Source organism: Pristiophorus japonicus, chromosome 11 (genome assembly GCF_044704955.1).
Source record: "Pristiophorus japonicus isolate sPriJap1 chromosome 11, sPriJap1.hap1, whole genome shotgun sequence".
Taxonomy (NCBI): domain Eukaryota; kingdom Metazoa; phylum Chordata; class Chondrichthyes; family Pristiophoridae; genus Pristiophorus; species Pristiophorus japonicus.
In genome coordinates, this window is record NC_091987.1 from 75,846,583 (window position 1) to 75,874,046 (window position 27,464).

The 27,464-nt window shown below is 44.6% G+C and overlaps 1 protein-coding gene across 3 annotated transcripts in view; it reads left to right on the top strand.

The window, feature by feature from the left end:
* The window catches only part of cfap91 (cilia and flagella associated protein 91), a 208,104-nt gene that overhangs the window by 134,057 nt on the left and 46,583 nt on the right, over window positions 1–27,464 (top strand). For all 3 annotated transcript variants that reach the window (XM_070893569.1, XM_070893568.1, XM_070893570.1), the window contains 2 exons: window positions 7,299–7,438; window positions 15,852–15,968. In XM_070893569.1, coding sequence (XP_070749670.1) covers window positions 7,299–7,438; window positions 15,852–15,968 — 257 coding nt within the window. The remainder of the gene's footprint in view (window positions 1–7,298; window positions 7,439–15,851; window positions 15,969–27,464) is intronic.

The window sequence follows — 27,464 nt, forward strand, 5'->3', positions numbered from 1 at the left end:
AAATCTGTTATGCTCTAACAATCTGTTAACACTATATGACCCATGTAAGAAACTCGTTTTAACGTACGACGCGTCGTCCTATGGGGTCGGGTGTGTGTTGCAGCATGTTAATGCCAAGGGTCAGGTCTCGCCGGTAGTTTATGCCTCCAGAAGTCTGTCCCAGGCAGAACGGGGCTATGGGATGGTAGAAAAGGAAGCGCTTGCATGTGTATATGTTGTAAAAAAAAATGCACCAGTACCTGTCTGGCAGGAAATTTGAGCTGGAGACAGATCACAAACTCCTAACGTCCCGTTTGCCCGACAACAAGGCCATAAATGCAAATGCATCGGCCCACATACAGAGCTGGGCACTCACGTTAGCCGCCTATGACTATACAATTCGGCACAGAACGGGCACTGAAAACTGCGCCGATGCACTCAGCAGACTCCCACTAGCCACCACCGAGGGGGCAACCGAGCATGCTGCTGAAATGGCCATGGCTGTTGAAGCTTTCGAAAGCGAAGGCTCACCCGTGACAGCCCATCAGATTAAAGTCTGGACAAATAGAGACCCGCTACTGTCTTTAGTCAAGAAATGTGTCATGAATGGGGACTGGGCAGCCACGTACGGGATATGCCCTGAGAATTCAAACCATTTCACAAGCGCAAGGATGAACTCTCGATTCAGGCCGATTGCCTATTGTGGGGAAACCGAGTAGTCATGCCCCAGATGGGCAGAGAGATGTTCATCAGAGAACTCCACAATGAGCACCCGGGCATTGTCATGATGAAGGCAATTGCCAGGTCACACATTTGGTGGCCAGGGATAGATGCAGACCTGGAACTTTGTGTTCGCAGGTGCAACACGTGTGCCCAACTGGGCAATGCGCCCAGGAAAGCCCCCCTTAGTCCCTGGTCCAGGCCCGCCAAGCCATGGTCACGCATCCATGTGGACTACGCAGGTCCTTTCATGGGAAAAACGTTTTTGGTTGTAGACGCCTACTCCAAATGGATCGAGTGTGACATTCTCAATTCAAGTGCATCCTCTGCCACGGTAGAAAGTCTACGGGCAATGTTCGATGCCCATGGTCTACCGGACGTCTTGGTCAGCGACAATGGCCGGTGCTTTACGAGCATTGAATTCCAGGACTTCATGGCAGGAAATGGTATCAACCACGTCTAAACGGCACTATTCAAGCCGGCCTCAAATGGCCAGGCGGAACGAGCAGTGCAGATAATCAAACAGGGGATGCTCAGAATCCAAGGGGGTTCCATACAAAGCCACTTATCACGCCTCCTGTTAGCCAGTAGATCCCGACCACACTCGCTCACAGGGGTCCCACCCGCAGAGCTGCTAATGAAAAGGACGCTCAAAACCTGGTTATCCCTTATACACTCCACCATGAAAGAAATTGTTGAGAGCAGGCGCCAGTCACAATGTGACTACCATGACGGGAATGCGAGGGCGCAATGTATTGATGTCAATGACCCTGTCTTTGTCCTCAACTACGCTGCAGGACCTAAATGGCTCACAGGCACTGTGATTGCCAAAGAGGGGAATAGGATTCTGGTAATTAAACTTATCAATGGACAAATCTGCCGCAAACATGTGGATCAAACAAAAAAGAGGTTCAGCAACCCCAGAGAAGAGGCAGAGGAAGAACACGATGTAGAGTTCACTCCACCACAGGTGACCGAACACCGGAACCAAGTGGAGCAGAGCCCAGTCACTGTGGGCAGTCCGGACAGGCCTGAGGCACCGCAAACAGCAGACATTCAGGCAAACGCCCAACAACCGGAGCCCCAACTCAGGCGCTCTACAAGGGAGCGTAAACCACCAGAGACACTTAACCTGTGATCCCAATAAGACTTTGGGGGGGAGGTGATGTCATGTATTTAACTGTCATTGTAACACATGTATAAACTGACCTAAGTTGCACACTGTGAGAACATTGACCACTAGGTGGTGAACTTGTGGGAAACACTCCTAACCTGGACTTTCAGGTATGAAAGGGAAAGCTCCACCCACCTTCATCACTTCAGTGCTGACAAATAAAGGTTACTGGTCACAGAGTGACCTTCTCTCAAGTATGGGCCTCGTGTGCATTTATACTGTATAGTAAGGACATATCAGGGCCAATTTTGAGCCCAATAAAACTAAAGAGCTAGATTTTCGGTTCTGCTTATTTCGGGGCGGTAATGGTGGCAGGACGGTAAAGTTTACGGCAAGGAACAGTTTGCGTCTCAGTCAGCAAAATTCATCAGCTGGGCCCAGAGTGTGGGGCGGAGCGCTAAGGGAGGTATTACACACCTCTCCTAGGGCGCTAGGCCAGCTGAGCAAGTGAAAATCCCGAGCTAAACTGTAAAGTCCTGTCCCCTCAGTACAGATTCACACGAGGCATGTCGTGAAGCCAAGGTCACTCTGGACCTGCACCTTTATTTCACAGCTCTGGAATGCTGCACTTGCCTGAGACCTGTCCTTATATACCTGTCTCTTGCAAGTGCACCCCTGGTGGTAAGGTATGCTGGTGGTTACAAGTCATATCTTATTACAGTCATGGGGTACTAAAGTTGCATGTTCAGCCGTGAACTCATTGAATGGCGTTGCAGGCTCAAAGGGACGAATGGCCTACTCCTGCACCTATTTTCTATGTTTCTATGTTTCTATAGCATGTTAGGATACAGTTATATATAATAATGTAAGATACATGACATCATCCTCCCCCAAGGTCTTATTGTCTTTATAGGTTCAGTCTCTCAGGTGGTCTATGCTCTTGCGTGGAGCGTCTGAGTTGTGGTTCAGTTGTTTGCCTTGGTGTCTGTTTTACTTTGGGTGTGGTTGCTGGTATCTCACCTGGGCTGTCTGTTTCGATTGGTGTGATTGTTGTTGACTCGCCTGGGCTGTCTGTTGGGATTGCCCTTTCCTCAGGTTGTTTCCTCTGTCTGTCCACCAGGTGTGGTGCGAGTTCCACATTGTAGTCTGCCTCTGGTTCCTCAATGTTGTTGGTAAATCTGCTTTTGACTTGGTCTACATGCTTCCGGCAGGTTTGGCCATTGTCCATTTGTACTACCAGTAGCCTGTTTCCTTCCTTGCCCATTACTGTCCCTGCAAGCCATTTGGGACCCCTGCCATAGTTTAGTACAAACACTTTGTCCCCTATCTCATTCCATCTCCCTCTCGAATTTCTGTCATGGTACTCAGTCAGCTTATGATGCTTTGCCTCAACGATTTTGTGCATGTCTGGGAGGATTAATGAGAACCTTGTTTTTAAGGTCCTTTTCATCAACAGTTGCGTGGGGGGAATCCCAGTCAATGAGTGCGGACGAGATCTGTATGCCAGCAGCAGTCGTGACAGGCGACCCTGCAGCGTGGGACCTTGGATTTTAAGCATGCCTTATTTAATGACTTGCACTGCTCTCTCTGCCTGGCCGTTGGAGGCCGGCTTGAACGGTGCCTTCTTGACGTGATTTATGCCGTGGTCAATTATAAAATATTGGAATTCTACGCTGGTGAAGCACGGACCATTGTCAATAACCAATATGTCAGGGATTCCGTGCGTTGCAAACATGGTTGCGAGGTTCTCCACAGTGGTGGAGGTTGTGCTCGAGTTTAAAATGGTGCATTCGATCCACTTTGAAAATGCATCTACAACTACAAGGAACATTTTGCCCATGAATGGGCCCGCATAGTCTACGTGCACCTGCGACCACGGTTTGGTAAGCCAGGGGCTCAGGGGAGCCTCCCTGGGGGCATTGCTGAGTCGGACACAGAGCTCCAAGTCCGCGTCAATACCAGGCCACCAGACGTGGGATCTGGCTATGGCCTTCATGAGAACGATCCCCGGGTGCTCGCGGTGGAGCTCCCGGACAAATGCCTCTCTGCCTCGCAGAGGCATGACTACTCGGCTGCCCCACATCAGGCAGTCCGCTTGGTAGTGATAGCTCATGCATGCGCCTGTTAAAGGGTTTGAATTCCTCGGGGCAGGCATCGCGAGCCTCTGCCCAGTCACCTGTTCGGACACATCTTTTTACTAAGGATAACATGGGGTCGCTGGCCGTCCAGGCTCTGATTTGGGGAGCCGTCATGGGCAAACCTGTGGACTCAAAGGCATTGATTGCCATGACTATCTCACAGTCCTGTTCGTCAGACCCTTCCGTGGTTGCCAGGGGTAGCCTGCTGAGCGCGTCGGCACAGTTGTCTTTGCCTGGTCTGTGCCTTATGGTATAGTCGTAGGATGCCAGCATGAGTGCCCACCATTGAATTCGCGCCGAGGCATTGGCGTTTATTGCCTTGTTCTCGGATAGGAGAGACGTGAGGGGCTTGTGGTCGGTTTCTAACGCGAACTTGGCCCCGAAAAGGTATTGGTGCATCTTTTTGACACCATACATGCACGCGAGTGCGAGAAACAGGCACTTGGATTTCTTAACTCATAGGCCTACTTGATCCAACTGCTTTAGTACTTCCTCCAAATTACGGAGATGGGAGTCGGTGTCCCTGCCCATGATAAGTATGTCGTCTTGAAATACAACCGTCCCTGGGATGGACTTGAGCAGACTCTCCTTGTTGCACTGGAATATGGCACCTGCCGACCTGATGCCGAATGGGCATCGATTATACATGAAAAGGCCTCGATGTGTGTTGATGGTGGTGAGTAGCTTGGATTCCTCGGTCAATTCTTGCGTCATATACGCAGATGTGAGGTCTAGTTTTGTGAAAAGTTTACCTCCAGCCAATGTGGCAAATAAGTCCTCAGCTCTGGGTAGCGGGTACTGGTCCTATAGGGAGACTCTGTTTATGGTAGATTTGTAGTCCCCACAGATTCGTACGGATCCATCAGGCTTCATGACTGGGACGATGGCACTTGCCCAGTCGCTAAATTCCACAGGTGATATAATGCCTTCCTGCAGAAGCCTGTCTAGTTCGTGTTTAATCTTTTCCCTCATCACATCGGGTACCGCTCTGGCCTTGTGATGGACCGGTCTAGCATCCTGTGTGATGTCGATTTTGACTTTGGCCCCTTTGAAAGTGCCCACACCTGGCTGAAAGAGATGTTCAAATCACTTTATAACTGTTGAGCAAGAAGTCCGTTCCTCTGACGACATGGCATGAACATCACCCCATTTCCAGTTTAGTTTTGCCAGCCAGCTTCTCCCCAGCACTGCTGGGGGGTGTCTCCGTGGACAATCCACAGGGGAAGTCGGTTCACTGTCCCTTTGTGTGTGACGGAGAGCATGGCGCTGCCGAGGACTGGTACGATTTCTATGGTATAGGTCCTTAGTTTGGTGTCGACCCTTGTGAGTTTTGGTCTGTCTCTTTTATGCGGCCACATTGTTCAAATTGTTGAGCGCCCATAAGAGATTGACTCGCTCCCGTATCCAGCTCCATGTTGACAGGTATCCCGTTGAGTAGGACCCTCATCATTATAGGAGGCGTCTTGTTGTAGGAGCAGCGGCCATTGATCGTTTTGACCCGCTGTACATCGGTGTCCCGGGTACTGTCCCCACCGTCTTCTGGTCCGCTTTCCGACCCATCCGATTCGTATACCAGCCGAGCTGCCATTTTTTTGCACATGCGGGCCAGATGCCCTGTATATTCACAGTTCCTGCAAACAGCCTGCTGAAATCGACATCCCCTTGATGAGTGCCCACCACCACACCTCCAGCACAGACCACTTCCATTATTTCCAAAGAATGAGCTGCGCCTGGCTGATCTCTCTTGAGCTTCTCTCAGTTTGTAGTTGGTTGCTCGCATTGTGGGTTGATGAGGTGTGAACGGCCGTTCCTCTGGCCCTTAATGGCTTCTGGCGCCACTGCCTGCTGTCGAGGGCCTGCTCTTCCACTTTTGTCTGTGTGTGGGGGTAGCAGCTTGTTTCACACTGTGAACTCATTGCTCCGATATTTTGTTAGTTGTCGTGCCTGCATTGTAAATCAACCTCGTTTCTTCTTCTCCTGCCAAGAATGTCTGTGCAACCAGTGCTGCTGCCTCTAAGGCAGGTTCTTGGTCTCTATGAGCTTTCGGAATATGCCTGCGTGGCCTATTCCTTCAATGAAAAAGCCTCAGCATTTCTCTCCTCAGTTCATTGGAGAACTCACATAAACTAGCCAACCTCCGAAGTTCCGCCACGAAGTCGGGTATGCTCTGGCCCACACAGCGTCTGTAGTTGTAGAACCTGTGTCTGGCCATGTGTCGGCTGCTCGCTGGCTTCAGGTGGTCTCGTACCAGTGTGCTCAATTCTTCAAACGACTTGCTTGCTGGTTTCTCGGGTGCCAGCAGATCCTTCATTAAAGCGTATGTTTTCGAGCCACAGCTGGTCAAGAGATGGGCTCTTCTCTTGTCTGCTTTGTCGTCTCCTAACGAGTCTTTGGTTACAAAGCTGTGCTGGAGCCTTTCTATAAAGTCCTCCCAATTGTCTCCCGCATTGTACTTTTCATCTGATCCGCTTTTCGTCATTCTGTGGATTCTGTAATCCCATAACTCGTCGCCACTGTAAAGTCCTGTCCCCTCAGTACAGATTCACACGAGGCATGTCAAGGTCACTCTGGACCTACACCTTTATTTCACAGCTCTGTAATGCTGCACTTGCCTGAGACCTGTCCTTATATACCTGCCTCTTGCAAGTGCACCCCTGGTGGTAAGGTATGCTGGTGGTTACAGGTCATATCTTATTACAGTCATGTATAGCATGTTAGGATACAGTTATATATAATAATGTAAGATACATGACATAAACAGCCAGCCTTGGAGTTCTGTAGGAGAGGCTGGGGGAGGGGTTGCAAAAAAAACTCATTTAAAAAAAAACACCAGAACCATTCCCAATAAATAACTCATGCCACCACAACATAAATCCAAAAAATAAGAGACGATCACACTTACCTGAGGTTGACATTACTTACCTCACTGCAGCCACCACAGCTCAGAGCGCCAACTTTCACAGGCGGTCCCAGCAGGGCGTTCTACGGAGCATTAAGGTTAGGGCGGCAGTCAAAAATCAAGCTGATGTCGCAACCAGTGGAGTTAAACGGCACCGAAAATCTTGTCAGGGTATTGGAAGCTGGCTGCCCGCCTGGAAATGCTTACTGTCACCATTACCGCCCCTCCACGACACTGACGGGGGCGGCAGAAGCCTGAAAATCCAGCCCAGAGACTCTAGTTGATATCATTTGCATATATTTTTCTATCCCATACAAATGAAAGGTAAAAAGTTAGAAAAAAGACAGAGATAAATAAGTCCCTCTAAAAATTGAAAGGGACTTCCACTGTTAACAATTGATTTGAGCTGTTGCAGGCCTTTACTGTACACGTTAAAACATTTTTTTAGGTCTACTAGATTTGGAAGAGGCTCTACCAGATTTCGTTACTCAACCACGTATAAAAATTAGGAGACCAAAAAATACAACAAAGGACGGCTTCTTGAAGTATGCTGCTCGACAAGAGTTGGAGTTGGCTAAAATTCACAAGGTACACATTAGTGAACAGATGCTAGCTTGAGAGCTTGTTGGCTCTAGTTTTGTAACATTGGTTTTATAAATTTAGAGTAAAATGTGAGTTAGAAAATTGTTAATGCTGTCTCCACTACTGATGACCTATCCTATATTAAAAATGGTGTGTGGTCTCAACACTTAATTGGGACGACAGCTGTAGGTTTCACTATTGGTATAACCTTACTTAATCTGATGTTACCTGCCAGTCCTACCATGTTTTAGAGAAATCCATTAACATTCTGTTTGAAAATTGAAAGATCAAACTGAAGTTAAAATACAAAAAAATCTAAGAGAACACTCAAAATGAATAATAATTCTGGAAAGAAACGAACAGTAACTATGAACAATAAAAGCTGATGTTGGCACATTAATGGAAAGCATGAATTAAAGAAAGAAAAGAGTTATTGCTTTTCTGTAGTGTGTTTCACGACCTCCGTACGTCCCAAAGCTATTTACAGCCAATGTGTAGTCACTGTTGTAATATAGTGAAACGTGGCAGCCAATTTCTCACAGCAAGTTCCCACAAACAGGATTGAGATAATGACCAAGTAATCTGTTTTTTAGTGATGTTAGTTGAGGGATATATATTGGCCAGGACACCGAGGAGAATTCCCCTGCTTTTCAAATAGTGCCTTGGGATCTTTTACATCCACCGGAGATGACAGATGGGGTGTCGAATGAAGAAATGTACGCAGCCCAAACACAACAAGAAAAAGAGAACATAGGACCAGGAAATAGAGCAACTGAATATAAGAACATAAGGAACATAAGAAATAGGAGCAGGAGTAGGCCATACAGCCCCTCAAGCCTGCTTCTCCATTTAATACTATCATGGCTGATCTGATCATGGACTCAGGTCCACTTCCCTGCCCGCTCTCCATAGCCCCTTAATCCCTTACAGTTTCTTAGTCTATTTCTGTCATAAATTTATTCAATGTCCCAACTTCCACAGCTCTCTGAGGCAGCGAATTCCACAGATCCACAACCCTCTGAGAGAAGAAATTTCTCCTCATCCCAGTTTTAAATGGGCGGCCCCTTATTCTAAGATTATGCCCTCTAGTTCTAGTCTCCTCTATCAGTGGAAACATCCTCTCTGCATCCACCTTGTCAAGCCCCCTCATAATCTTACATGTTTCGATAAGATCACTTCTCATTCTTCTGAATTCCAATGAGTAGAGGCCCAACCTACTCAACCTTTCCTCATAAGTCAACCCCCTCATCTCCGGAATCAACCTTGTGAACCTTCTCTGAACTGCCTCCAAAGAAAGTATATCTTTTCGTAAATATGGAAACTAAAACTGCATGCAGTATTCCATGTGTGGCCTCACCAATACCCTGTACAACTGTAGCAAGACTTCCCTGCTTTTATACTCACACTTTCTAACATTATACCCCATCTGCCAAATTTTTGCCCACTCATTTAGCCTGTCTGTGTCCTTTTGCAGATTTTTTGTGTTCTCCTCACACATTGCATTTCCTCCAAGCTTTGTATCGTCGGTAAACTTGGCTACGTTACACTTGGTCCCTTCCTCCAAGTCGTTAATATAGATTGTAAATAGTTGGGTCCCAGCACTGATCCCTGCGTCAGCCCCACTGGTTACCCGAGAATGAACCATTTATCCCGACTCTCTGTTTTCTGTTCGTTAGCCAATCCTCTATCCATCCTAATATATTACTCCCAATCCCGTGAACTTTTATCTTGTGCAGTAACCTTTTGTGTGGCACGTTGTCAAATGCCTTCTGGAAGTCCAAATACATCACATCTACTGGTTCCTCTTTATCCACCCTGTTCGTTACATCCTCAAAGAGTTCTAGCAAATTTGTCAAACATGACTTCCCCTTCCTAAATACATGCTGACTCTGCCTGACCGAATTTTGCTTTTCCAAATGTCCTGCTACTGCTTCTTTAATAATGGACTCCAACATCTTCCCAACCACAGATGTTAGGCTAACTGGTCTTTAGTTTCCTGCTTTTTGTCTGCCTCCTTTTTTAAATAGGGGCGTTACATTTTCAGTTTTCCAATCTGCTGGGACCTCCCCAGAATCCAGGGAATTTTGGTAAATTACAACTAATGCGGTCCTACGAGACGAATTTAAGGAGCTGAATTAAAACGTAGGACCTCAAAAGTAGTAATCTCGGGATTGCTACCAGTGCCACGTGCTGGTCAGAGTAGGAATCGCAGGATAGCTCAGATGAATACGTGGCTTGAGCAGTGGTGCAGCAGGGAGGGATTCAAATTCCTGGGGCATTGGAACCGGTTCTGGGGGAGGTGGGACCAGTACAAACAGGACGATTTGCACCTGGGCAGGACCAGAACCAATGTCCTCGGGGGAGTGTTTGCTAGTGCTGTTGGGGAGGAGTTAAACTAATATGGCAGGGGGATGGGAACCAATGCAGGAAGACAGAGGGAAACAAAATGGAGACAGAAGCAAAAGACAGAAAGGAGATGAGTAAAAGTGGAGGGCAGAGAAACCCAAGGCAAAACACAAAAAGGGCCACTGTACAGCAAAATTCTAAAGGGTCAAAGTGTAATAAAAAGGCAAGCATGAAAGCTCGGTGCCTCAATGCAAGGAGTATTCAGAACCCAGGAGAGGGCTCTGAGCTAGTTAGAGTGGGTGAGAGCTCAGATAAACAGGACCCCAAGAAAGAATGCAAAAGGCAGGAGGCAACAGAGCAGAGTAGCACTGGGGTAAGTGTAAACCACAAGGTGATAGGAAGGGACAATATGTATGAATATAAAGGGGCTGCAGGAGGGGTCAAAACTAAAAATCATGGTTTAAAAACTAGTATTAAAACACTCTACCTAAACACACGCAGCATTCGAAATAAAGTAAATGAGTTGACGGCACAAATCATTACAAATGGGTATGATTTGGTGGCCATTACAGAAACGTGGTTGCAGAGTGGCCAAGACTGGGAATTAAACATACAGGGGTATCTGACAATTCGGAAAGATAGACAAGAAGGGAAAGGAGGTGGGGTGGCTCTGTTAATAAAGGATGATATCAGGGCAGTTGTGAGAGACGATATTGGCTCTAATGAACAAAATATTGAATCATTGTGGGTGGAGATTAGAGATAGTAAGGGGAAAAAGTCACTGGTGGGCGTAGTTTATAGGCCCCCAAATAATAACTTCACGGTGGGGCGGGCAATAATCAAGGGAATAATGGAGGCATGTGAAAAAGGAACGGCAGTAATCATGGGGGATTTTAACCTACATATTGATTGGTCAAATCAAATTGCATGGGGTAGCCTTGAGGAGGAATTCATAGAATGCATACGGGATTGTTTCTTAGAACAGTATGTTACAGAACCTTCCAAGGGAGCAAGCTATCTTAGATCTGGCCCTGTGTAATGAGACAGGAATAATAAACAATCTCCTAGTAAAAGATCCTCTCGGAATGAGTGATCACAGTATGGTTGAATTTGTAATACAGATTGAGGGTGAGGAAGTAGTGTCTCAAACGAGCGTACTATGCTTAAACAAAGGGGACTACAGTGGGATGAGGGCAGAGTTGGCGAAAGTAGGCTGGAAACACAGACTAAACGGTGGCACAATTGAGGAACAGTGGAGGACTTTTAAGGAGCTCTTTCAAAGTGCTCAACAAAAATATATTCCAGTGAAAAAGAAGGGTGGTAAGAGAAGGGATAACCAGCCATGGATAACCAAGGAAATAAAGGAGAGTATCAAATTAAAAACCAATGCGTATAAGGTGGCCAAGGTTGGTGGGAAACTAGAAGATTGGGAAAATTTTAAACAAAGAATGACTAAGAAAGCAATAAAGAAAGGAAAGATAGATGACGAAAGTAAACTTGCGCAAAACATAAAACAGATCGTAAAAGCTTTTACCGATATATAAAACGGATAAGAGTGACAAATGTAAATGTTGGTCCTTTAGAAGATGAGAAGGAGGATTTAATAATGGGAAATGTGGAAATGGCTGAGACCTTAAACAATTATTTTGCTTTGGTCTTCACAGTGGAAGACACAAAAACCATTAAGGAAGAAATAGCGGGACATCTAGATAGGAATAGTGCAATCAAGCAGACGCAGCATGGATTCATGAAGGAGAAATCATGTTTAACTAATTTACTGGAATTCTTTGAGGATATAACGAGCATGGTGGATAGAGGTGTACCGATGGATGTGGTGTATTTAGATTTTCAAAAGGCATTCGATAAGGTGCCACACAAAAGGTTACTGCAGAAGATAAGGGTACGCGGAGTCAGAGAAAATGTATTAGCATGGATAGAGAATTGGCTGGCGAACAGAAAGCAGAGAGTCGGGATAAATGGGTCCTTTTCGGGTTGGAAATCGGTGGTTAGTTTTGTGCCACAGGGATCGGTGCTGGGACCACAACTGTTTACAATATACATAGGTGACCTGGAAGAGGGGACAGAGTGTAGTGTAACAAAATTTGCAGATGACACAAAGATTAGTGGGAAAGCGGGTTGTGTAGAGGACACAGAAAGGCTGCAAAGAGATTTAGATAGGTTAAGCGAATGGGCTAAGGTTTAGCAGATGGAATACAATGTCGGAAAGTGTAAGGTCATCCATCTTGGGAAAAAAAACAGTAAAAGGGAATATTATTTGAATGGGGAGAAATTACAACATGCTGCGGTGCAGAGGGACCTGGGGATCCTTGTGCATGAATCCCAAAAAGTTAGCTTGCAGGTGCAGCAGGTAATCAGGAAGGCGAATGCAATGTTGGCCTTCATTGCGAGAGGGATGGAGTACAAAAGCAGGGAGGTCCTTCTGCAACTGTATAGGGTATTGGTGAGGCCGCACCTGGAGTTCTGCGTGCAGTTTTGGTCACCTTACTTAAGGAAGGATATACTAGCTTTGGAGGGGGTACAGAGACGATTCACAAGGCTGATTCCGGAGATGAGGGGGTTACCTTATGATGATAGATTGAGTAGACTGGGTCTTTACTCGTTGGAGTTCAGAAGGATGAGGGAGGATCTTATAGAAACATTTAAAATAATGAAAGGTATAGACACGATAGAGGCAGAGAGGTTGTTTCCACTGGTCGGGGAGACTAGAACTAGGGGCACAACCTCAAAATACGGGGGAGCCAATTTAAAACCGAGTTGAGAAGGAATTTCTTCTCCCAGAGGATTGTGAATCTATGGAATTCTCTGCCCAAGGAAGCAGTTGAGGCTAGCTCATTGAATGTATTCAAGTCACAGATAGATAGATTTTTAACCAATAAGGGAATTAAGGGTTACGGGGAGCGGGCGGATAAGTGGAGCTGAGTCCACGGCCAGATCAGCCCTCATCTTGTTGAATGGCGGAGCAGGCTCGAGGGGCTAGATGGCCTACTCCTGTTCCTAATTCTTATGTTCTTATATGCCAAAAATTGCTGGTCACGGGAATGTGATAAGGGAGGACCTTGAGATAATCACTATCACTCGGGGGGGTAGTGCTGAACAGGCTAATGGGACTCAAGGTAGACAAGTCCCCTGGTCCTGATGAAATGCATCCCAGGGTATTAAAAGAGATGGCGGAAGTTATAGCAGATGCATTCATTATAATCTACCAAAATTCTCTGGACTCTGGGGAGGTACCAGCGGATTGGAAAGCAGCTAATGTAATGCCTCTGTTTAAAAAAAGGGACAGACAAAAGGCAGGTAACTATAGGCCGGTTAGTTTAACATCTGTAGTGGGGAAAATGCTTGAAGCTATCATTAAGGAAGAAATAGCGGGACATCTAGAAAGGAATAGTGCAATCAAGCAGAAGCAACATGGATTCATGAAGGGGAAATCATGTTTAACTAATTTACTGGAATTCTTTGAGGATATAACGAACATGGTGGATGGAGCTGTACCGGTGGATGTGGTGTATTTAGATTTCCAAAAGGCATTCGATAAGGTGCCACACAAAAGGTTACTGCAGAAGATAGAGGTACGCGGAGTCAGAGAAAATGTATTAGCATGGATAGAGAATTGGCTGGCTAACAGAAAGCAGAGAGTTGGGATAAATGGGTCCTTTTCGGGTTGGAAATCGGTGGTTAGTGGTGTGCCACAGGGATCGGTGCTGGGACCACAACTGTTTACAATATACATAGATGACCTGGAAGAGGGGACAGAGTGTAGTGTAACAAAATTTGCAGATGATACAAAGATTAGTGGGAAAGCGGGTTGTGTAGAGGATACAGAGAGGCTGCAAAGAGATTTAAGATAGGTTAATCGAATGGGCTAAGGTTTGGCAGATGGAATACAATGTCGGAAAATGTGAGGTCATCCACCTTGGGAAAAAAAACTGTAAAAGGGAATATTATTTGAATGGGGAGAAATTACAACATGCTGCGGTGCAGAGGGACCTGGGGGTCCTTGTGCATGAATCCCAAAAAGTTAGTTTGCAGGTGCAGCAGGTAATCAGGAAGGCGAATGGAATGTTGGACTTCATTGCGAGAGGGATGGAATACAAAAGCAGGGAGGTCCTGCTGAAACTGTACAGGGTATTGGTGAGGCCACACCTGGAGTACTGCGTGCAGTTTTGGTCACCTTACTTAAGCTTTGGAGGGGGTACAGAGATGATTCACTAGGCTGATTCCGGAGATGAGGGGGTTACCTTATGATGATAGATTGAGTAGACTGGGTCTTTACTCGTTGGAGTTCAGAAGGATGAGGGGGGATCTTATAGAAACATTTAAAATAATGAAAGGGATAGACAAGATAGAGGCAGAGAGGTTGTTTCCACTGGTCGGGGAGACTAGAACTAGGGGGCACAGCCTCAAAATATGGAGGAGCCAATTTAAAACCGGGTTGAGAAGGAATTTCTTCTCTCAGAGGGTTGTGAATCTGTGGAATTCTCTGCCCAAGGAAGCAGTTGAGGCTAGCTCATTGAATGTATTCAAATCACAGATAGATAGATTTTTAACCAATAAGGGAATTAAGGGTTACGGGGAGCGGGCGGATCAGCCCTCATCTTGTTGAATGGTGGAGCAGGCTCAAGGGGCTAGATGGCCTACTCCTGTTCCTAATTATTATGTTCTTATGTCATGTTCATCTCTGGAATCAACCTAGAGAACCTGCTCTGAACTGCCTCCAAAGCAAGTTTATCCTTTTGTAAATATGGAAATTAAAACTGCACGCAGTATTCCAGGTGTGGCCTCACCACGACCCTGTATAACTGTAGCAAGACTTCCCTGCTTTTATACTCTATCCCCTTTGCAATAAAGGCCAAGATTCCATTGGCCTTCCTGATCACTTGCTGTACCTGCATACTATCTTTTTGTGTTTCCTGCACAGGTACTGCACAGGTACTGCTGTACATTTACATTTACTCTCGCCACTCTTTACCTTTTTATATACCTGTAGAAACTCTTCCCATCTGTTTTTAATATTTTGTGCTAGTTTATTTTCACAGTCTATCTTCCCGTAATCATTTTTTTTGTCATTCTTTGTTGGCTTTTAATCACTTCCTAATCTTCTGTCCTCCCACTAGTTTTGGACACATTGTATGCCCTTGTTTTTAATTGGATACTGTCCTTTATTTTTTTAGTTAGCCACGGATGGCAATCTTTTCTCTTACGTCTTTTCCTCCTCACTGGAAATTCCAACACATTGGAAGCAAAAATCCTTGGCAGTTCACAAGGACAACCACGGAAGAGCTATTGGATAGCTGTGAATCCCCTGTTACATTCATACTTTGCATGAGATTTTGTTGTACAGAACTGGTTGCAAGTATTACTCATGTTAACAATTAATATACTGCATTGATTTTTAGCCGGCGATTAGTATTACATGTATTGAGCAATTTTATTACCTATTTCATGCAACTTAGAAAAAGAATCCAGAAACAAACATATTTGACTTAAATTCTTTGCTTAATTTATTTATTGTTTCTACAATTTGTCAGTCATGGTATAATATTCTTATGTGACTTTCAACACTGATTCCTTCCAAATGATCTGGATCCCCATTCTGTTTCAGTGATTTTGTCCTGCCACTGGCTTCACTTGTCTGACGGCAGCAGTTTCACTTATTCCTCTAAAGGCTTTTGTAGCCCACATGTTTATGACCATTTTTCTTAACCAATCTCAAGGTACTTTTGCTTATTACCTTTCAGGTGTTCTCTTTAATTGTATTTCTTCTTCAATTTTCATCTTTTGATTTCAGCCCAACCACCCTTCAAAAAATTGTTTCAACTTCTCCCTTCCCTCTTCCCTCCTTCTCACCACTCCCCTCTCTAATAACCTCATGTCAGGCATGTTGTTTTGAAAATATTAGCGGTGCCACATAGCTTGATCTAAAAAGTATATTTTACATTAATAAAGATAAATACTGTATGATTCACTGATGTTTAATCTAATCACAGCTAGATCATTTAAAGAATAGTAGTAAATGCTGTACATTTACAGAGTTTGTGTCCGTAAAACTCAGGCTATACGGGAAGCAAAGTTTAAAGGAGAAAAACCAGAAAAGCCACTTCGTTTTCTGTTCAAGATTATAAAGCCTGTGTTACGTCCTCCAACACCTACAGTTGAGCCACCACCTGAGGTAAGGGATACAAATAAAGAGAAAGTATTTATTAACAATTTATTTTCCGCTACTGTTCATCTTCAAAATCAAGAATAAAAATATTTAAATGAGCTTGAAAAACTCTTGTATAGTATTACATAGTATTATATAATATTACATAGTATTACATAGCATTGACAGCACAGAAATGGGCTATTCAGCCCAACAGATCCATCCTGATGTTTATGCTCCACACGAGCCTCATCCCACCCTTCTTCATCTAACACTATTAACATATCCTTCTATTCCTTTCCCGCTCATGTGTTATCCAGCTTCCTCTTAAATGCATCTATGCTAGTCACCTCAATTACTCCTTCTGGTAGCAAGTTCAACATTCTAACCACACTCTGGGAAAAGAAGTCTCTTCTAAATTCCCTATTGGAATTATTAGTAACTATCTTATATTTATGGCCCCTTGTTCTAGTCTGCCCCACAAGTGGAAGCATCTCCTCTACATCTATCCTTCTATAATCTTAAAGATCTCCTATCAAATCAGTACTTCTAGAGAAAATAGCCCCAGCTTGTTCAATCTTTCCTGATGGGTATAATCTCTCAGTTCTGGTATCATGCCAGTAAATATTTTTTGCACCTTCTCAAGTGCCTCTATATCCTTTTTATAATATGGACACCAGAACTGTTCACATCATTTCAAGTATGATCTAACTAAGGTACTGTACAAGTTTAACATAACTTTGTGGCTTTTCAATTATATCCCTCAAGAAATGAGCCTCAGTGCTTTGTTTTTTTTATGGTCTTATTTACCTGTGTTGCTACTTTTAGTCATTTGTGTATCTGTACTACCAAATCCCTTTTAGTGATGTGTTTATCTGTGCCACCATATCCCTCTGCTCCTCTATCCCATTTAAACACATTTTCCAACTATATGGCCTCCTTATCCTTCCTACTGAAATGTACTACCTCACACTTATCTATAATGAAGTTTATTTACCAATTACATGCCCATTCTGTAAGTTTATTAATGTCTTCCTGTATTTTGTCGCAGTCCTCTGTATTAACTACGCCCCCAAATTTGGTGTTAACCGTAAGTTGTGATGGTGACAAAAAGATTGACCAATTAGGTTCCCAAATGAAAGGAAAATACAGCTGTTGTCATGTTTTTTGTGCACACCTTGCATTGCTTGTGTGACCTGCTGAACTTACCGAATTTGGTGGGCTCACTGGATTTAAATAACTGAATAGGTTAGACACTGGCACCAGTGACCACAACCCCACCTCCCCCAACCCCACCTCCCGCATTTTGGGAAATGCACCAGTGTGCTTACAATTGACCAAGTATGTCATGGTGTTCAGTGGTAAATGAGATAGAGATGCTGCCCGTGCTGGAAGCTGAGGCAGTTATCCTGGATAATTTGTAAGTGGGTACGCTAAGATCTGCAAAATGGTCTACGTCCTCCTGATCACACCTCAAATGCATCTTGCACCAAGAAACGGAGGTGCTTGACAAGAATCAAGTAAAAATGGCCATACAACTTTTTCCAAAGGTTCAGAAATAGGAAATATGGAAAAATGCCTAATGAAAAACACTGCGCTAAATAGATAACATAGCAGGTCCCTTTTTTGCCCAGTTTTCCTTCGATTTTCCCATCTCCAATATCTCCCCAGTCTTGTGTTTCAGCTGGCTATAGATGGCTTCAAAGTTAACCTAAACTAATTCAAAGCTTTTGTTCCCAATAAGACGTATGTCCCCCATCTACCATTTGAGATTTTTTTTTAAATGTTTAAAGCAAACTTTTCACAAACAAAACAATAAAATAATGTTGTACTTAGGTTACAGTCTGCTCTTGATAACTCAGTCATTTTTGCAGTAAAAAGAAATTGCACTTAAACAATATAAGTGACAAAAAAGTGAGAATTTAGTGCTAAAATAATTTTTTTTGTCTTATAACACTCCCGTGAAGCACCTTGGGATGTTTTACTATGTTAAAAGTGCTATATAAATACAAGTTGATGTTGTAAAATGAATTGTATTATCAGACAATTTGATTTAAGCAGGTATGAATTAAGAGGAATAGATTGTATATAAGAACATAAAAATTAGGCGCAGGAGTAGGCCATACAGTACCTCGAGCCTGCTCCGCCATTCAATAAGATCATGACTGATCTTCGACCTCGACTCCACTTTCCCGCCCGATCTCCAAATCTCTTGATTCCCCTGGAGTCTAAAAATCTATCTATCTCAGCCTTGAATATACTCAATGACTCAGCATCCACTGCCCTTTGGGGTAGAGAATTCTAAGATTCACAACCCTGTGAGTGAAGAAATTCCTCCTCATCTCAGTCTTAAATGGCTGATTCCCTTATCATGAGACTATGCTGCCTAGTTCTAGCCAGGAGAAACAACCTCTCGACATCTAACCTGTCAACCTCCCTCAGAATCTTGTATGTTTCAATGAGATCGCCTCTGATTCTTCTAAACTCCAGAGACTATAGGCCCAGTCAACTCAATCTCGCCTCATAGGACAACTCTCTCATCCCAGGAATCAATCAAGTGAACCTTCGTTGCACAAACTCTAAGGCAAGTATATCCTTCTTCCGATAAGGAGACAGTACTCCAAGTATGGTCTCACCAAGGCCCTGTTCAATAGTAGCAAGAGTTCCTTAATCTTGCACACCAACCCCCTTGCAATAAAGGCCAAGATTCAATTTGTCTTCCTAATTGCTTGCTGTACCTGCATTCTAACTGTGTTTCCTGTACGAAGACACCTTGTAATCTCTCTGAACACCAACATTTAATAATTTCTCACCATTTAAAGAATATTCTGTTTTTCTGTTCTTCCTACCAAAGTGGATAATCTCACATTTCCCCACATTATACTCCATCTGCCACCTCATTGCCCACTTACTTAACCTGTCTATGTTCCTTTGTAGGCTCTTTGTGTCCTCCTCACAGCTTACTTTCCCATCTAGCTTTGTATTGTCAGCAAACTTGGATAGATTACAGTCGGTTCCTTCATCTAAGTCATTGATATAAGTTGTAAATAGCTGAGGCCCAAGCACTGATTCTTGCAGGCACCCCATTAGTTACAGCCTGCCAATCTGAAAATGACCCGATTATCCCTAATTCTCTGTTTTCTATCCATTAACCAAACCGCTGTTCATGCTAATATATTACCCCCAACCCCATGAGCCTTTATCTTACGCAACAGCCTTTTATGTGACACCTTATCGAATGTCTTTTGAAAATCCAAATATTCTACATCCACTGGTTCCCCTTTATCTACCCTGCTAGTTACATCCCCCAAAAACTCTCCAATAAATCTGTTAAACACAATTTTCCTTTCATAAAACCTGCCTAATTATATTGTAATTTTCTAAGTGCCCTGTTACCACTTCCTTAATAATAGATTCCAGCATTTTCTCGACAACTGATGTCAGGCTAACTGGCCTATAATACCCTGTTTTCTTGATTAGCACTGTTACATTTGTTACCTTTCAATCTGGTGGGCCTGTTTTAGAATCTAGGGAATTTTGGAAGATCATAACCAATACATCCACTATCTCCTCTTTTAGTAGCCACTTCTTTTAGAACCATAGAATGTAGGACATCAGGTCCAGGGGATTTTTCAGCTTTTAGTCTCATTAGTTTCTCAAGTACTTTTTCTCTACTGATATTAATTACTTTTAAGTTCCTCACTCTCATTAGCCCCTTGGCTCCCCACTATTTTGGTATGCTTTTTATGTCTTCTACTGTGAAGACAGATACAAAATATTTATTTGAAGTCTGCCATTTCCTTATTTCCCATTATAATGTCGCCTCTCTCAGCCTCTAAGCCTCTTTGTTACTCTCTTCATTTTTACATACTTAGAAGCTCTTACAATTTATTTTTATATTTCTTGCTAGTATACTCTCATATTCTATTTTCTCCCTTTTTATCAATGTTTTGGTCATCCTTTGCTGGTTTCTAAAGCTCTCCCAATACTCAGCCTTACTACTATTCTTCACAGCAGTATATGCCTCTTCTTTAAATCTAATACTATCCTTAGCTTCTTTAGTTAGTTACGGATGGATCACTTCTTTTGGAATTTTTATTTCTCAATAGAATGTATATTCGGTGAGAATTTTGGAACATTTCTTTAAATGTTTGCCACTGCTTATCTACTGTCATACCTTTTAATCTAATTTCCCAATCTACCTTAGCCAGCTTGCTTCTCATATCTATGTAATTGCCTTTATTTAAGTTTAAGGCTCTAGTTTCAGGCTTAGGTAAGCCATTCTCAACCCCAATATGAAATTCTATCATATTATGATCACTCTTCCCCAGAGGATCCTTTACTATGAGAGTACTAATTAACCCTGTCTCATTACACAATACAAGATCTAAAATGGCCTGATCCCTGGTTAATTCCACAACATATTGTTCTAGGAAACTGTCTCAAATGCATTCCATGAACTCGTCCTCCAGACTACCTTTACCAATAGGATTTGCCAAGTCTATTATGAAGATTAAATTCCTCCATGATTATTGTATTACCTTTGTTACACGCTCCTAATATTTGTTGATTAATACTTTGTCCAACGATTTAGCTACTGTTGGGGGGGGGGCATAAACTGCTCCCACCTGTGTTTTCTGCCCCTTGTTGTTTCTTATCTCCACCCATACTGATTCTACTTCCTGATCTTCTGAGCCAAGATCCTTTCTCACTCCTGAACTTGTGTCATCCTTTATCATCAGGGCTACACCCACTGTTTCCCATTCTGCCTGTCTTTTCGAAACGTCAAGTACCCTGGAATATGTAGTTCCCAACCTTGGTCACTTTGCAACCATGTCTCTGTAATAGCTATTGGACCAAACCCATTTATCTTTATTTGCCACTAATTCATTTATGCATTCAGATAAAGAGCCTTTAATTTTTACATTTTATCATTATTCCCTTCTTTTATCTTATTCAATGATACACTATTTCCGTTAAACTCGCTGTCCCTTCGTGTCACACTCTGCTCATCTTTACTCAAATTGCTACATTGCTACATTACTCCATTGCTTTGACTTTTCTCTTTAGATTTCTAAATTTCCTCTCGCCTGACACCTCCCCCCCCCCCCACCGTTTTAGTTTAAAGCCCTATCTACAGCTCTAGTTATTAGATTCCAGCTTATTTTAAGTGCAGCCCGTCCCGACAGAATAATTCCCTCTTTCCCTAATACTGGTGCCAGTGCCCCATGAATTGAAAATATAGTTTTGTTATTTTAAATAAAATTGAAAAGAAGTAGTCTGTACTGCATTACAAATTATATATACACTATATCCGGGAAGTGACCTCATGCAATATGTTCATCTCAAGTTCCTCTATCTGCTATTTTAAAATAAATGGTTTAATCTTCCATTAGTGAACAGATAAATGTGCTAACTGTTTGTATTGTGCAGTGTAATTTTCAAGCTGATTGTAACTCTGCCTTCCCTACTTCACTAATGTTCATTAACAAACGGCACCTTTCATTTCTTAGCTTTGAATTTGATCTGGATTATATTATTGAAATAATGTGAAATGTTTCAAAGAAATTTAAGAAACAGTGTTAATTGAGCCCTACATCTCGAATATATTTAAAATACTGAACAGGCACAACACTCCGAATGTATTGCAACTGTGGGTGGTGCTGTGAGCAAAGTGTTATGTGGCATAATGTTGTATGACAGAGCCACTTTAAGGAAAAGTGTAGTAATTCACCTTTGGATCCATGCAGCGATTTATTTTAAGTTACTTAAGAAATGCAAGGCCATTTTCAAAACATAGAAACATAGAAAATAGGTGCAGGAGTAGACCATTCGGCCCTTCGAGCCTGCACCACCATTCAATAAGATCATGGCTGATCATTCACCTCAGTAACCCTTTCCTGCTTTCTCTCCATATCCCTTGATCCCTTTAGCCGTAAGGGCCACATCTAACTCTCTCTTGAATATATCCAATGAACTGGCATCAACAACTCTCTGCGGCAGGGAATTCCACAGGTTAACAACTCTCTGAGTGAAGAATTTTCTCCTCATCTCAGTCCTAAGTGGCTTACCCCTTATCCTTAGACTCTGTCCCCTGTTGCTGGACTTCCCCAACTTCGGAAACATTCTTCCTGCATCTAACCTGTCCAGTCCCGTCAGAATTTTATATGTTTCTATGAGATCCCCTCTCATCCTTCAAACTTCAGTGAATACAGGCCCAGTCGATCCAGTCTCTCCTCATATGTCAGTCCTGCCATCCCAGGAATCAGTCTGGTGAACCTTCGCTGAACTCCCTCAATAGCAAGAACGTCCTTCCTCAGATTAGGAGACCAAAACTGAACACAATATTCCAGGTGAGACCTCACCAAGGCCCTGTACAACTGCAGTAAGACCTCCCTGCTCCTATACTCAAATCCCCTAGCTGTGAAGGCCAACGTATCATTTGCCTTCTTCACCACCTGCAGTACCTGCATGCCAATTTTCAATGACTGATGAACCATGACACCCAGGTCTTGTTGCACCTCCCCGTTTCCTAATCTGCCACCATTCAGATAATATTTTGCCTACGCGTTTTTGCCACCAAAGTAGATAACCTCACATTTATCCACATGAAATGCCTACCCTTGGAAACCAATTTAAAGGGAGAATCTAGCTACCTCCCCATGATGTTCAATGGCATTACCATCGCCGAATACTCCCACCATCAACATCTTCGGTGTCACCATTGACCAGAAACTTGACTGAACCAGCCACGTAAACACTGTGACGACAAGAGCAGGCAGATGGGAACACCACCACTTGCAAATTCCTCTCCAAGTCACCCACCATCCTGACTTGGATATCGCCGTTCCTTCATTGTTGCTGGGTCAAAATCATGGAACTCTCTACCTAATAACACTGTGGCACCACATGGACTGCAGCAGTTCAAGAAGGCAGCTCACCACTGTTATGTATGAAGAAAGAGTCAGACTGAACACTGTGAGCTCAAAGTAAAGTGTGACCTTAGTCTTTTATTGCAGGTCTCCAGAGTGCCTCTCCCACCTGTGAGGCCTCCTTAAATGCCTGTGCTCCCAAGGGATTATGGGATCCCTTGGGACTCCAGGGGATGAACCCTCTGGTGGCTGTGCAGAGTATATACAAGTTTACATATATAACAACACTCCCCCCGCCCCCCCAAGAGTCAACAGTGTAACTATTTACAAGGTGAGTCGATCTGGGGCCCTTCTTGCCCTGGTTGATCGTCTCGGGGCACATGCTGGTATTGGTGAATCGTCTGCTGGGCCCTCGCTGGGCTGCTGTGCAGCTGGCCTTGCTTGGTTTCCTAGTGTGGTGAGTTCTGCTGGGCTGCTGTGGATCATGGGTTCTGCTTCGTGGCCAACTGCGATGTCGGTTGCCACTGGTGTATATGTTGGGGGGGGTCAAAGAAGGTAGGGTCCAAAGTGGGTTGCTCAGGATAGTCGTGAATCTGAGTTTGATTTGGTCTAAGTGTTTCCAGTGAATGAGTCCATTTGACAGTTTGACTCGAAACACACTGCTCCCCTCTTTGGCCACAACAGTGCCGGGAAGCCACTTGGGACCTTGTCCATAATTCAATACAAATACAGGATCATTGATTTCAATCTCGCGTGACACATTTGAGCTATCATGATATTGACTGTGTTAAAGCCGCCTGCTCTATACTTGTTCATGTAGATTGGGGTGAACTAACGAGAGCCTTGTCTTAAGTGCCCTTTTCATGAGCAGTTCAGCAGGTGGGATCCCAGTGAGCGAGTAGGGTCTCGTGCGGTAGCTAAGCAGGAATCAGGATAGGCGAGTCTGCAGTGAGCCTTCAGTTACCCTCTTCAAGCCTTGCTTGATGGTTTGCACTGCTCTCTCTGCCTGACTATTGGATGCTGGTTTAAACGGGACAGATGTAACATGTTTGATCCTGTTGCAGGTCATGAATTCTTTCAACTCAGCACTGGTAAAACATGGCCCGTTGTCGCTTACGAGGACATCGGGCAGGCTGTGCATGGCAAACATGGCCCGCAGGCTTTCTGTGGTGGCAGCTGACGTGCTTGCCGACATTATCTCACATTCAATCCATTTGGAATACACATCTACAACCACAAGGAACATGTTACCCTAGAAAGAGCCTGCATAGTCGACATGGACCCTAGACCATGGTTTGGAGAACCAAGACCATAAACTTAGTGGCGCCTCCCTGGGTACATTGCTTAGCTGCGAGCATGTGTTACATCTGTGCATGCAGGACTCTATAAGTCCACATCGATACCGGGCCACCACGCATGCGATCTGGCTATCGCTTTCATCATTACGATGCCTGGGTGGATACTGTGGAGGTCACTGATGAAGGTCTCTCTGCCCTTCTTGGGGATCACTACCCAATTACCCCACAGAAGGCAGTCTGCCTGTATAGACATTTCATCTTTGCGCCGCTGGAGCGGCATTATCTCTTCCTGCATTTCCACTGGGACACTGGACCAGCTCCCATGAAGCACACAGTTTTTAACTAGGGACAGTAAGGGGTCCTGGCTCATCCAGGTTTTAACCTGTCGGGCAGTGACGGGTGATTGCTCACTCTCAAAGGCTTCCATAACCATGACTAAGCCTGCGGGCCGCGCCATTTCCACCCCCGTGATGGGCAATGGCAGCCTACTGAGAGCATCGGCAGTTTTCTGTGCCTGGCCTGTGGCGGATGGCGTAGTTGTATGTGGACAACGTGAGCGCCCATCTCTGGATGCGGGCCGATGCATTAGTGTTTATCCCCTTACTCTTGGAAAACAGGGATATCAGTGGCTTATGGTCAATTTCCAATTCAAATTTTAGCCCAAACAGGTATTGATGCATTTTCTTTACCCCATAGACACACGCTAACGCTTCTTTTTCAATCATGCTGTCGGCTCTCTCAGCCTTAGACAGACTTCTGGATGCTTAAGCAATCGGTTGTAATATCCCAAAATCATTAGCTTGTTGCAATACACACCCGACGCCATATGACGCGCATCACATGCTAGTACCAAACGCTTACATGGATCATACAACACAAGCAATTTGTTTGAGCATAACAATTTTCTAGCTTTTACAAAGGCATTTTCTTGGCTTTTACCCCATACCCATTCGTCCCTTTTATACAGTAAGACATGCAGTGGTTCTAACAGTGTGCTGAGACCCGGTAAGAAGTTACCAAAGTAGTTCAGGAGTCCTAGAAACGACCGCAGCTCCATCACGTTCTGTGGCCTCGGTGTGTTCTCGATTGCCTCCGTCTTCGAATCGGTGGGCCTGATGCCGTCCGCCGCAATCCTCCTCCCCAAGAACTCCACTTCAGGTGCCAGGAAAACGCACTTCGAGCGTTTTAACTTGAGCCCCACACGGTTGAGTCGACTAAGAACCTCCTCCAGGTTCTGCAGATGCTCGACTATGTCCCGACTTGTGACCAAGATGCCATCCTGGAAGACCACCGTGCACAGGACCGACTTCAGTAAGCTTTCCATGTTTCTCTGGAATATTGCCGCCGCTGTTCGAATTCCAAACAGGCATCTGTTATAAATGAAGAGATCTTTGTGTGTGTTGATGCAGGTGAGGCCCTTCGAGGATTCCTCCAGTTCCTGCGTCATGTAGGCTGAAGTCAAGTCCAGCTTCGTGAACGTCTTTCCTCCCGCCAGTGTTGCAAAGAGGTCGTCGGCCTTTGGTAGTGGGTATTGGTCCTGCAGGGAGAAATGATTGATAGTTACTTTGTAATCACCACAGATTCTGACAGTGACGTCTCCCTTGAGGACTGGGACGATCGGGCTGGCCCACTCGTTGAATTCGATCGGTGAAATGATGCCCTCTCTTTGCAACCGGTCTAGCTCAATCTCTACCCTTTCTCTCACCATGTACGGTACTGCTCTCACCTTGTGATGGATGGGTCGCGCCCCCGGAATTAGGTGAATCCGCACTTTTGCTCCTTGGAATTTCACAATGCCTGGTTCGAACAACGAAGGAAACTTGTTTAAGCCTGGGCACACGAAGTATCATCAGCGGGCGAGAGCGCTCGGACATCGTCCCAGTTCCAGCATATCTTCCCCAGCCAGCTCTTGCTGAGCAGATGGGGACAATCGCCCGGTACCACACAGAGTGGTAGCTTGTGCACCGCTCCATTGTAGGAGACCTTTACGGTAGCATTGCCGATTATGGGGACCAGTTCCTTTGTATAAGTTCTTAGTTTCGTGCGAATTGGAGTTAATACTGGCCTTGAGGCCTTGCTGCACTACAATATTTCGAAAGTCTTTTTGCTCATGATGGACTGGCTCGCGCCCGTGTCCAGCTCCATTGACACTGGGAGTCCATTTAGTTCAACATTCAGCATTATCGGGGGACACTTTGTGGTAAATGTGTGCACCCCATGTACCTCTATCTCCTCTGTCTGAGGCTCTGGTTCGTCGTGATCCGTCGTGGATCTGTCCTCCTCTGCAACATGGTGGTTTACAGGATTAACAGGATTTGTAGCTCGCCTGCACATATGTTGGAGGTGTCCCATTGTTCCACAACCCTTGCAAACGTACCCTTTGAAGCGGCATGAATGGAAATGATGATCACCCTCGCATTGCTAACAATTTGTTAATGGCCTTGCATTCATCACCCTTGATGGTGGACTCTGAGACCTCTGCGGATGTGCAGCTGCAGGCAAGTGGGGCCTGCCCTGTACGTTGCGATTTGAAAACAACATCACTTTGTTCACAGTACTTGTAGCAGCACTTGTGTGCTGAAAGATTTGCTTCGTATTGTCACTAGTGGCAATGAACGCCTGGGCTATCGCTATGGCCTTACTCAAGGTTGGGGTGTCCACAGTCAAAAGCTTGCGAGGTATGGCTGCGTGGCCAGTGCCAAGTACGAAAAAGTCTCTGAGCATATGCTCCAAATGTCCTTCAAATTCGCAATGTCCTGCAAGGTGTTTTAGCTCGGCGACATAACTCGTCACTTCCTGGCCTTCAGACCTTTTGTAGGTGTAGAACCGGTACCTCGCCATAAGAACGCTTTCCTTCGGGTTCAAATGCTCCCGGACCAGTTGCACAAATCAACGTATGATTTCTCTCTGGGTTTCGCTGGAGCAAGCAGATTTTTCATGAGGCCATACGTTGGTGGCCCGCAGACGGTGAGGAGAATCTCCCTTCGTTTGGCAGCGTTTGCCTCTCCCTCCAGCTTGTTGGCTACAAAGTATTGGTCGAGTCGCTCCACAAAGGTTTCCCAATCATCTCCCTCCGAGAATTTCTCCAGGATGCCCACTATTCTCTGCATCGTTGGGTTCGCTATCTGTATCTCGTCGCCAGTTGTTATGTATGAAGAAAGACTCAGACTGAACACTGAGCTCAAAGTAAAGTGCAACCGTAGTCATTTATTGCAGGTCTCCAGAGTGCCTCTCCCACCTGTGAGGCCTCCTTAAATGCCTGTGCTCCCAAGGGATTATGGGATCCCTTGGGACTCCAGGGGATGCGCCCTCTGGTGGCTGTGCAGAGTATATACAAGTTTACATATATAACA